Source organism: Rhinopithecus roxellana, chromosome 12, assembly GCF_007565055.1.
Source record: "Rhinopithecus roxellana isolate Shanxi Qingling chromosome 12, ASM756505v1, whole genome shotgun sequence".
Classification (NCBI taxonomy): domain Eukaryota; kingdom Metazoa; phylum Chordata; class Mammalia; order Primates; family Cercopithecidae; genus Rhinopithecus; species Rhinopithecus roxellana.
The window spans coordinates 118,208,477-118,221,659 of NC_044560.1; the positions used below are offsets into that span (position 1 = coordinate 118,208,477).

At 44.7% G+C, this 13,183-nt stretch overlaps 1 protein-coding gene across 11 annotated transcripts in view; it reads left to right on the forward strand.

The window, feature by feature from the left end:
- ZNF331 (zinc finger protein 331) overlaps nucleotides 1-13,183 on the forward strand; it is a 40,806-nt gene that overhangs the window by 12,722 nt on the left and 14,901 nt on the right. For 3 of the 11 annotated variants that reach the window (XM_010380718.2, XM_010380719.2, XM_010380721.2), the window contains exon 3: nucleotides 5,869-5,935. Coding sequence is in view for 2 of the 11 variants with exons in the window: in XM_030913076.1 (XP_030768936.1) it covers nucleotides 4,253-4,444; nucleotides 5,869-5,935 (259 nt within the window). In the remaining 9 variants the exon portion in view is untranslated. The other 8 variants (XM_030913076.1, XM_030913077.1, XM_030913078.1 and 5 more) reach the window with 8 other exon arrangements.

Below are 13,183 nucleotides of genomic sequence, written 5' to 3' on the forward strand. Positions count from 1 at the left end.
CTTAAAAGCCTAATGATTCTAACGTTAGAAATTCTGTCTATGGGAACAGTGGGAACTCTGTCTCAAAAAAAAAAAAAAACCTTAAAAATCTTTTCATATTGTTTTCCAGTCTGTATTTTACTTATTTTTTGCTCTAATCTTTATTATTTCCTTCCTTCCTATCTTTGGACTCCATTTGTTCATTTTCTGGTTCCTTGAAATGTTTGTTTGAGATCTTCTTCTTTCGTGATATAAGTATTTATTGCTATAAACTTCCGGCTTAGAACTGCCTCTCTTGCATTCTTTAAGATTTGAGAATGTTGTGTTTACATTTACGTTTGTCTGAAAATATTTTTACAGTTTCTCCCCTGGCCCATGGGTTGTTTAGCATCACGTTGCTTAATATCCACATATTTTAAAATTTACCTAAATTTCTCCCATCGTTGATTTCTAGCTTTATGCCCTTGTGGTTGGAAAAGATCATTCATATGATTTCAGTCATTGTAAATTTCTTAAGATTTGTATCATGACCTAGCATGATCTATCCTGGAGAATGTTTCATGTGTGCTTGAGAAGAATGTACCTGCTGCTGCTGTTAGAGAGATGGTGCAGAATACAACCATTAGGCGCATTTGGTCTAAAGTGTAATTCAAGTCCAATGTTGCCGTGTTGATTTTCTGTCTGAATGATCTTTCCTTTGTTGAAAGTAGGATTTGAAGTCCTTTTCTATCACTGTATTAAAATCTAACCCTCCCTTGAGATTTCTTAATGTTTGCTTTATGTATTTAAGAGCTCCAATGCTGGATGCATACATATTTATAATTAATATATCATCTTGACTGATGGACTGATTATATAATGACATTCTTTGCCTCTCTTTACAGTTTTTATTTAAAGTCTATTTTGTCTTTTTTTTTTTTTGAGATGGAGTCTCGCTCTGTCACCCATGCTGGAGTGCAGTGGCCTGATCTTGACTCACTGCAACCTTCGACTCCCAAGTTCAAGTGATTCTCCTGTCTCAGGCTCCCGAGTAGCTGAGATTACAGGCTTCCGCCACCAAGCCCGGCTAAATTTTGTATTTTTAGTAGAGATGGGGTTTTGCCATGTTGGCCATGCTGGTCTCAAACTCCTGACCTCAAGTGATCTGCCCACCTCGGCCTCCCAACGTGCTGGGATTACAGGCATGAGCCACCATGCCTGGCCGTTAATCTTTTTTTTTTTTTTTTTTTTTTCTCTTTTTTTGAGACAGAGTCTTGCTCTGTCGCCCAGCCTGGAGTGCAGTGGTGCAATCTTGGCCCAACCTCCGCCTCCTGGGTTCAAGCGCTTCTCCTACCTCAGCCTCCGGAGTAGCGTGCACCACTATGCCTGGCTAATTATTGTCTTTTTTAGTAGAGATGGGGTTTCACTATGTTAGTCAGGCTGGTCTCTAACTCGTGACCTCATGATCCACCCACCTCGGCCTCCCAAAGTACTGGGATTACAGGCTTGAGCCACCGCGCCCGGCCAATCATACTTAAAAATTAGGACTCCCTTAACTTTCATTTCTTGTAATGGGATTAATGCAGGCCAACTGCAAAAAAATTCAGTCCTTTAAGGAGTTCATAAAGAAGAATCTCAGAATTAATTACCCGTAATTCCATCTAGAGATAATTACTGTTAATCATATTTTGGTATATATGTTTATAGTCCTCCACTTCCCATCTAAACATGTATGTGCTTTTGTTTCTGGAACATTAAATCCTTCTAATTGATAAAGTAAATGAATCAAAGACTTTCCAAGTGGTGGTTTATAAAAAGCATCCAGCCCAGCCACGGGTCACATTAGACCTGCAAGCATGTGGGGACGGGAGGGGCGTGCCAGTGATCTTTGTCTTGTTTTGGAAAACCTCTCATATGTTTACACCTTATAGGATTAGAGACACATCATCTGAAACTAATCGCATGGCAACAAATTATCAAAAAATATAGTGCACCCTTGGAATGAGTTCTGCATCTGTGGATTCAACCACAGGTCGAAAATATCCTTGGTAAAAAAAATAGGATGTTTGCATCCTATTTTACAGATGCAAACATCTGTATTGAACATGTACAGACTTTTCTTCTCATTATTCTAAATAATACAGTATGAAAATTATTAGCATTAGATATTTATAAAGAATCTAGAGATGATCTAAAATGTACAAGAGGATGTGGATAGGTTATGTGCAGATACTACACCACTTTGTATAAGGGTCTTAAGCATTCAAGGATTTTGATATCCAGGGGGGTTCTGGAACAAATCTGGTTCTGGAACAAATGGCTCTACAGCCTTTCAGAATTAAATTTTCTATGATTTTAATGGTTCTTTCAAAGACCATGACAGTCATCACTGATGCCTGTTGCCTTACAAATATGCTTGTACAAGTAACATTTCCATGATTATATGTACAAGTAAAAAATACCCACTAGACAAATAACAAATCCAAGATAAGTGAGACTGAGTGCGATGGCAATTAAAATGGTTTGCGTGACTGTCCTGTAACACATGGAACACATGATTCATCCTCTTGCTAATGTTCCCAGTTTGGCATCTTCTAAGATCATATTAGTTGAGCACAATTTTTGATGCAGAATCATCTCTCTTTTCCCCTGCTTGCTTGTGAGAGGGAACATTTCCTCCTTATGTGTCCTAGAATCTTTTCACCTAATGTGCTTAAACAAAACAAATTTCGTTCTTAACATCAGGCTCTGAAAGTTCTTTTTGGTTAGCATTCACTATATTGACAGCTGGTTCGACAAGTACATATTTTAGTATAAGGAAAAAACAGCAGGCCAGGTGCAGTGGCTTTTGTTTGTAATCCCAGCACTTTGGGAGGCCAAGGAGGCAGATTGCTTGAGCTCAGGAGTTCAAGGCCAGCCTGGGCAGCATAGCGAGACCCTGTCTCTACAAAAAAAAAGAAAAGAAAAAAATTACGAAAACTAGCCAGACGTGATGGCATGTGCCTATAATCCCAGCTCTTGGGAGGCTAAGGTGAAAGGATGACTTTGAGCCTAGAAGGCAGAGATTGCAGTGTGGTTGAGATCGTGCTGCTGCTCTCCAGCCTGGGTGACAAAGCGAGACCCTGTTTCAAAAAAAATTAAAAACAGCAGGTGAGTTTCTTTTTTAAAACTGGATTCAGGATCAGTGTAATGTTACTGATCAACAGTAACCACAAACTTAAAAAATCTTTACATATTACTGTATTAGATATTCTGATAATTGATACTTGAGACAGTCATACCTTACAGTATTATTATCCCAATTTTATTAGTGAGGAAACCAGCAGTTAATAACTGTTAGAGCTCAGATTCACATTTTGAAAGTTATACTATAGAGCCTGTGTTCTTAGTTTCACCAAAATATCTCCTCCCAAATTATACATACCCTTTCAAACCTACCTTCCTCTCAGTAATTAATGATACATTATTTCAATTTACATGAATCAGTGTCACTATTAGTAAATGTATTTTATGCCATTATATAGCAGACTAATTTATTCTGTACTCTATTGTGATGTTTTCCTCTATCTTCTGCAAGATTTTCATTTTTAAAAATTACTGTCTTGGCTGGGTGCAGTGGCTCATGCCTGTAATCCTGACCTGGGCAACAAGAGCGAAACTCCATCTCAAAAAAATATATATATATATTACTGTCTTGAAATTTGCATAACATCAGTGGATGATGTGAATGTCCTAGCAGTGATGTTATACTGTATACTGCAATCACCAAATGGGGTAACCAGGTGAAAGTTACATAGGCTTTCTCAGTATTATGTGAACAACTACCTAAGACTCTACACTTGTATCAATTTCAAAGAAAAACTTCCACACACAAGATAATCTCCAAACATATGGGGCATACATGTGTGTACTACTCTAGCTGTTTCCTTGGGATAAATTCTAAAAAGTGGGATTTTGAGTCAAAATGAAACTGTGGTTAAGTACCTGCAACATCCTGTAGACCCTGTGGCATTAGTACTTGGAATGAGAGCGTGACTAACCGGGCATAACTGCTGCCTGCACATTGTTTACAATCCAGCAAACAAGGGACATCGAAAAGCAGCTCGGGCAGCCTGTGCTCGCTGGTGGCCTGCAGAGAATTCCAGGTGACGCTCCAGAGGGGCCTAGGAGAGGATACCCTTCTGAGGACAGCCATGGCTCGCCCGGCATCACCCCGCTCAGAGGCTAGACGGGGTCCCAGCTGGGGTGACACAGCCCCTCTCCCAGTCGGGAAGGGGAGTCTGCAGGGAACAAGATGGACTCAGTGTGGGGCTGCCTGCCTGGAACGCGCCCTGAGGCCCCTGCCTGGGACCGTCCCGGACTACGTTTCCCAGAGGCCCCCAGGAACGTAAGGCGCTGCATGCTGGGACACGGGGCTTGGGGCTCTGGTTTCCCCAGAGATGGTCCGGCGTCCTCCTCAAGCCTCTCATCCCTTCCGGAAGCTCCTGTGTGTTTGAGCCTGAGTAGGGCATTCGCTTCCTGGGAGGAACCCAGGGGTACATGCCAGGCACTGGGGTAGGGGGACCGCCGAGTGCGTCCGCGGCTTCGGGAGAGGCCAAGGAAGGAAGGAGTAGGAAGGGTGCGCGCACGCGTGTCAGTGTGTTCATGTGTCAGCGTCTGTGCACGCGCACATGTGTGTCGGGGTCTGGTTGCACATGTGTGTCAAGGTCTGGCCACACACATGCGTTGGGGGGGGTCAGTGTGTACGCACACATGTGTATCGGGGTCTGGGTGTACATGCGTGTCGGGATCTGTGTGCACGCACATGCGTGTCGGGCTCTGCTGCTGCTTGCGCGCTCTCGCAGCTGGGTGCTCGAGGCCTCTCCCGGGTCCAGGATGCGCATGCGCGCTGGCCTCCATGGGTGGCGGGACCTAGTGTATGACGCACTTGCGTGGGAGTACGAGGCTGACGCGGCGGCCCTGTCCCCGTAACTGTGACACGGGTGCACGCGAGCGTCATTGGGAGCGATGGGGGCCTCGCTGGGTGCGCTTCTGCACTGGTGACTAAACCGCTGTGGCTCCGCCAGTCCGCGCAGGTGAGATTGGCGCCCATGGCTCCGAGGGGAGGCGGGCACTGAGCTTCTGACGGTGACGCACTTGCTGGAGAGTGTGGGGTGACACAGCCGGGCTCGCCCCATAACTGGTGACCGGGGGTGCTCCAGAGGCTGTGGGTCGACGGAGCCCACACCTGTGAACCTCGGCGGTGCGTCCCAGGGACCGTGCTCTGTGAGGTGCACTCTGGGGGTTGTGTGGGGCGGCGGTCAGGACGGGTCTCCGTGGCCCACGGATGCACCTTTGCACTGTGTGGGGTGGCGGGGCCCACAGCGTGGCCGTGCTGGGCGTTAGTGGGTATGAGGGGCACAGATGTGTCTCAGGACAGCGTGAGCTGTGGTGAGGCTGAGCCGTCCGTGCAGGCTTGTGCTGGGATGGTGATCGGGCCTTCTGGGTGACGCAGGTGTGTGTGACAGCGCAACCTGTGGCTCCAGCGTCTCTGCTGCTTCCCCTCCTAACTAAGTGGTACCTGCCTGAGAACAAGGGCCACAGAGGGACGTGAGCGCCTGAGCCCCGCCAGGAAATTCACCGACAACAAGGCAGAAACAGCCATGAGGTGACGCTTTCAGAGCCAGAAGTGCTCTCCATGCAGGCCGCCTGAGTGACAGGAGACGGTGGCCTCGGGAGTAGAATTCCTCCTGTAGAGGGACACGTGCCTGATGTGGGAGACAGGGGGAGGGGCAGCTCCACGCCTCATCATCTCAATCACCTCATCTTGCTCTTCAGGAATCTCCCAGAAACTCCATCTCGGGGCCTTGTATTTCTCTTTGGTTTTATTAGATATGGCAGGTGTTACCCTTCTGGTTCTGTTTCCCCCAGGCCGGCATCCTTCAGGAAAAGCATTCCCGAGGAGGAGGACGAATCGTTAAACATCTTAAAGGGTCAGGTGAGTATCCTTTTTTTTTTTTTTAATTAAATGATATGTGTTTATAAGACTTAAGACCAAACATTAAATGTAGATGACCAAGACCTGAGTCCTGTTTCTGCCTGTTAGCTTTTTGAGCCTTCTGAAGATAGGCTTGTGAGGAGGGTGAAATGCATTAACATGTGTAAAACCATAGACCCGCACCCTGGAGTGTGAGTGCGCAGTGAGTGCTGCTGTTATGTGCTGAGTCTGGATGTCTGTACATCAGGAGCAATGTATATATGAAGGTAACTGAGATGGGTGTTTGCAAGTCCACAAAATGAACCACAGCCTCAAATGGTCTAGAACTATTCTCCTTAACCTGAGGGCTTTCCATAAAGTGAACCAATTTTGTAAAATACAAAAATTAGCTGGGTCTGGTGGTGCATGCCTGTAATCCCAGCTCCTCAGGAGGCTGAGGCAGGAGAATCACTTCAACCTGGGAGGCTGTGAACCTGTGATGAGCTGAGATCATGCCACCACACTCCAGCCTGGGTGAGAGAGCAAGACTTTGTCTCCAAAAAAAAAAAAAAAAAAAAAAAAAAAAAAGCTTTGTGACTGAATGTGTGGGGAGAAGCAAGCTGTTGTAGTGGACATCAGTTGGTGTCCTGCAGTTCAATTCGGACACCGTCTACCTGGATATGGCATCAGATTCCACAGGTTGTGAACAAGACTGTCCCACTCTGCCCCACTAGCCACAAGACCAGGCCTCTGGGACATCTTGCTAACCCTCCGCAGGTTGGGGTTCTTATACTCTTTGGCTTCTATTAATGTATTTGATTGACTCATAATTCAGGGAAACATATATACCAGTTTATTACGAAGGATATTTTAAAGGATACTAATGAACAGCCAGATGAAGACATATGTAGGGCTAGAGTTGGAAGAGTCCCAAGCACAGGAGCTTCTGTTCCCATGGAATTGGGGTGCGCCACCTTTTCAGCACGTGGATGAGTTGTTTTATACCTTCCTATCAGACGCCTCTTGTTCAGCTGTCCAGAAGCTCTCCTCACCCTGTCTTCTTAGGCCGTTTATGGAGACTTCATTGGATAGTTGTGACTGTAGCATGCACGAATGTGTTGAAATGTGATTGGACAAATAGAGTTGATCTAATGCTAATAGACTGAGGGGGGAAACTCAAGGCCCATCTGTTCAGATTCTTCTTAGCCTCTCAGTGCAGCGTTCCTTCCTACAGTTATAGGGCAGGACCCTCTCTGGAGTGAGAGTCCTGTTTTGGGCAGGTGAAAGGAGGGCAAGAGAAGATGAGAGAGAGAGAGAGAGATTCTGCTTCCTGAGGCTTGCTTCTGAGGCTGAAAGTGCCCTAACATTAAGATTGTACCAAGGGTTATGGGATTATGAGCCAGGAACCATGGACAAGAACATACACACACACTCATACCCCATATATACACACCTACATATATATGCATCATACACACATATACACACACACCTCATATGTACACACATATACACACCTACATATAACATATATATATACCATACACACACCCCATATACACACCTACATATATAGACACGTATATACACACCACACACATCCCATATATACACACATATACACACCTACATATATACACACATACATATACACACACACCATATATACATATACACACCTACATATATATACACCATACACACATGTACACACACCATATATACACATATACACACACATACTCCATATGTGCATATACACACCTACATATATATACACATATACACGCCATTCACGCATACCCCATATACACACACACATCCCATATATGTACCTATACACACCTACATATATACACACATAAAAACCATACACACACATACACACCCCATATATACAGATATACACACCTACATATATACACACACATACACACACACCCCATATATACACAAATATACACACCTACATATGTACACCATACACACACACACATACCCCATATATACATATACACACATATATACACATATATACACACGCATGCATATACACATACCATAATGCACATATACATATACACACACGAGCATATACACATACGTGCCATACACACACATATATACACATACATACACACCATACACACATACACACATATACATATATACACACCATATATATACACACATACACACACCCCATACACACGCATACCTCATAGATACAAACATATACACACCTACATATACCCACACACACACCATACACACGCATATATACACATATATACCCACACCATACACACACACCGTACACACATATATACACACACCATATATAGACGCACATATACGCACATCCACACCATCCACACACACCATACACACACCATATATATACACACTATACACACATATGTATACACACACACCATATACACACACATACGTATACACTATATATACACACACTATGTATGCACACATATATGCACACCCACAGATAGACACACATATACACCAACATACACACAATTATATCACAAGGTCTGATTGTATTACTGAGACACAGTGAAAGGATGTTCCATAACAGGAAGGTTATGCTTGTTTCAGTGACACTGCTTTTTCAGTATTAGGCCTTATATCAGTTTATTTTTGCTCTTTTAACAAATTACTGTAGATTATTAGCTTAATACAACACAAACGTATTATCTTACTGTCATAGAGGTCAGAAGTCTGAAGTGGGTCTCACCGGGCCAAAACCAGGGTGTTGGAGGCTCTAGGGGGTATTCTATGTCCTTGCTTTTGCTGGTTTCTAGACGCTACCCATACTCCTTAGTTCGTGACCCCTTCTTCCATCACCAAAGCCTACAAAGATAGGTCATTTTTCCTTCACATCACTCTGACCCTCCTCTTCCAAGTTTAAAGACTCTGGTCATTACATTGCGCTTGCCTCTTTTTTTTTTTTTTTTTTTTTTTTTGAGACGGAGTCTCGCTCTATTGCCCAGGCTGGAGTGCAGTGGCATGATCTCAGCTCACTGCAAGCTCCACCTTCTGGGTTCAGGCCATTCTCCTGCCTCAGCCTCCCGAGTAGCTGGGACTACAGGTGCCCGCTACCATGCCCAGCTAATTTTTTGTAGTTTTAGTAGAGACGGGGTTTCACCATGTTAGCCAGGATGGTCTCGATCTCCTGACCTCGTGATCTGCCCGTCTCGGCCTCCCAGAGTGTTGGGATTACAGGTGTGAGCCACCACGCCCAGCCTGCGCTTGCTTCTAGTAAGAGAATCTTCCATATCTTAGAGCCAGCTGATTAGCAATTTTGAGTCCATTTGTAACCTTAATTTTCCTTTGCCATGCAAGGTAACATATTTGAAAGTACTGGAATTACCATAGAGACACATTTGAGAGATGGACAAAATGGCAAGATCCCATCTCTGCAAAAATACAAAAGTTAGCCAGCATTGGTAATGCGCAACTGTGGTCCCAGCTACTAGGGAGGCTGAGGTGGGAGGATCTCTTGAACCCAGGAGATCGAAGCTTCAGTAAGCTGTGTTCACGCCACTGTACCCCAGTGGCGAGAGCGTGAGACCCTGTCTCAAAACATATGTACACACATACACCCATTTGAGAGGCAGGCCTATGCTTTCAGAGTTTCCTAAATGACTACAGTGTGCCTGCTCCCCCATAACTATGTTTGTGTTTGGTATTTTCTTTTAATTTGGGACTATCTCGTTCAATTTCCTTTTTTTTTTTTTTTGAGACGGAGTCTCGCTCTATGACCCAGGCTGGAGTGCAGTGGCCGGATCTCAGCTCACTGCAAGCTCCGCCTCCCGGGTTTACGCCATTCTCCTGCCTCAGCCTCCCGAGTAGCTGGGACTACAGGCGCCCGCCACCTCGCCCGGCTAGTTTTTTGTATTTTTTAGTAGAGACGGGGTTTCACTGTGTTAGCCAGGATGGTCTCAATTTCCTGACCCTGTGATCTGCCTGCCTCGGCCTCCCAAAGTGCTGCGATTACAGGCCTGAGCCACTGCTCGTGGCCTCGTTCAATTTATGATAATGGGATTAATGCAGGCCTGCTGGGGGAAAAAAAATTGGTCCCTAAGGAGCTCTTAGAGAACACTCTCTAAATTACCCATAATTGTATAATGCAGAGGTAATTACTGTTTCTAGTCCTTGTTTTTGTAATTAGTGTTTGTAGTCCTCCTTTTTGCCTTTCAGCATGGATGTGTTTTCTTTCTGGAGCATGGAATTTTGCTAATTAATCATGTGAATACACCAGAGACTCTTTAAATCTAGTTTTAAATCTAATCTATAGCAGCCAATTATCAAGAAAGACAGCCTTTAAAATTAGATTCTAAGGCGGAATGATTGCTTGAGGCCAGGAGTTTGAGACCAACCTGAGCAACGTAGTGAGACCTCATCTCTCCAAACATTTAAAAAACAAGCCAGGCATGGTGGTGTGTGCCTGTGGTCCTAGCTACTTAGGAAGCTGAAGTGGGAGGATCCCTTCAGCCCAGGAGGTTAAGGCTGCAATGAGCCGTGATCCCACCACTGCCCTCCAGCCTGGGTGAAAGAGTGAGACCATCTCAAAGAAAAAAAAAAAAAACTAGAAGGCCAGGCGCAGTGGCTTACAGCACTTGGGAGGCCGAGGTGGGTAGATCACCTGAAGTCAGGAATTCAAAACCAGCCTGGCCAACATGGTGAAACCCTGTCTCTACAAAAAATACAAAAATTCGGCAGGCATGGTGGCGCACACCTGTAATCCCAGGTACTTGGGCGGCTGAGGCAGGAGAATCGCTTGAACCTGGGAGGTGGAGGTTGCAGTGAGCCTAGATTGTGCCACTGCACTCCAGCCTGGGTGACAGAACAAGCATCTGTCTCAAGAAATAAAATAACTAGAGATTCTAGAATTTTAATGTTTCTTTCCCGGAACATGACAGTAATCACTGATAAATTCTAAGTAATCATCGGGTGCCTTACAAATATGGACTTTCTGGATAACATTAACAAGGTTATAGATACAAGTAACAAATAAAGACTGTATAAGTAACATTTGCAAGATAAAAGAATTAGGTGATAAGATGACAATAGTTAAAAATGTTCACATGTATCTTCCATTTCACATAGAACACAAGATTCACGCTGGGCGCAGTGGCTCATGCCTGTAATCCCAGCACTTTGGGAGGCCAAGGCAGGTGGATCACTTGAGGTCAGGAGTTCCAAGACCAGCCTGGCCAACATGGCAAAACCCCATCTCTACTAAAAATACAAAATTAGCCGGGCATGGTGGCACATGCCTGTAATCCCAGCTTCTTGGCAGGCTGAGCAGGAGAATCGCTGGGACTCGGGAGGCGGAGACTGCAGTGAGCTGAGATCGAGCCACTGTACTCTAGCCTTGGCAACAGAGCAAGACTCCATCTCAAAAACTAAACTAAAATAAAAATAAATAAATAAAATAAAACAAGGTACATATAATGTGGAAAGAGATGTTTTGGTGAAATTAAGAACACAGGCTTAGGTGAACCGGCCCAGGTCAGAAATAGAGGAGGTCAGAACTCCTGTGCTGATCAGTAGTGGGATGGTACCTGTGAACAGTCACTGTACTGCAGCCTGGGCAATAGTCAGACCCTGTCTCAAAAAAAAAAAAAGGCTCTGTGGCCTTTTTTTTTTTTTTTGAGATGAAGTCTTGCTGTGTCGCCAGGCTGGAGTGCAATGGCGGGACCTCGGCTCACTGCAACCTCCGCCTCCCGGGTTCAAGCGATTCTCCTGCCTCAGCCTCCCGAGTAGCTGGGACTACAGGTGCATGCCAATGTGCCCAGCTCATTTTTGTATTTGTAGTAGAGATGGGGTTTCACTATGTTGGCCAGGATGGTCTCGATCTCTTGACCTCGTGATTCGCCCACCTCGGGATTACAGGCGTGAGCCACCGCATGAGCCACTGCGCCCGGACTGTACGTCATTTTTGAAATCTACCTTCTTCCCTTGGTATTTCATCATAAATTTTTTCTCTTTTTTTTTTTTTTTTTTTTTTTTGAGGCGGAGTCTCGCTCTGTCCCCCGGACTGGAGTGCAGTGGCCGGATCTCAGCTCACTGCAAGCTCCGCCTCCTGGGTTTACGCCATTCTCCTGCCTCAGCCTCCCGAGTAGCTGGGACTACAGGCGCCGCCACCTCGCCCGGCTAGTTTTTTTTTTGTATTTTTAGTAGAGACGGGGTTTCACCGTGTTAGCCACGATGGTCTCGATCTCCTGACCTCGTGATCCGCCCGTCTCGGCCTCCCAAAGTGCTGGGATTACAGGCTTGAGCCACTGCGCCCGGCCTATAAATTTTTTCTCAATTACTGTGCATCAATATCATTAGTAAATGTATTCCGTATCATTATACAACATTATTTATGTATGTGTTCTCTACCATGAGATATTTCCATTGTTTTCCTTTTTAAACATTATCTGCTGGAAAATCTGGATAAGATCCACGGGTTATCATTGTCCTAGTTGTGATATTTTACTGTTGTTCTGCAGGGTGTCACAGTTGGTGTAAATCAGGTCAAGGGTACAAAAGACCACTCTCTATTATTTCTTATAACTACGTGTGTGTCTACATTTATCTCAGTTTAAAAGACAGTCTTTCCTAGAAAAAAGCTTATTTTTTGAATATTCTTAGGCATGTGTTCATATACTACTATAGCTATTTCCTTGTCATAAATTCCAGAATGTGGAATTTTGAGTCAAAATTAGACATTTGTTCAGTGCCTGCAATAAGCCACATGCTGTGGCTGTTAGTACTTGGAATGAGAGTCTGACTCAGTGGACTCAGCTGCTGCCTGTACAGTGTTGATAATCCAGCAAGGGAAACTAAATAGAAAAAGCTCAAGGCAGCCTGCGGTCAAGGCTGGCTGAGAATTCCAGGTCACACACTCAGAGAGGTGCCAGGAAGGGGACATCATTCTGAGGACAGCCCCTGATAATTCACGACCAGATAATTCTGAATATACTGACTCTTTGTTGGGATAAATGGAATTTGTTTTCTAGGCTTTATACTTTATGTAATTTTTTTCCTTCTTTAATTTTTTGTAGAGATGGGGTCTTGCTGTGTTGCCTAGGCTGGTCTCAGACTCCTGGCTTCAAGCAGTCCTCCCACCTTGGCCCCACAAAGTGCAGTGTTGGCACTACAAGTGTGAACCACTACGTCTGGACATTTTTTGTCCTTTATCCTTTTTTATTTTTATTTTTATTTCTGAGACAGAGTCTCACTCTGTCACCCAGGCCA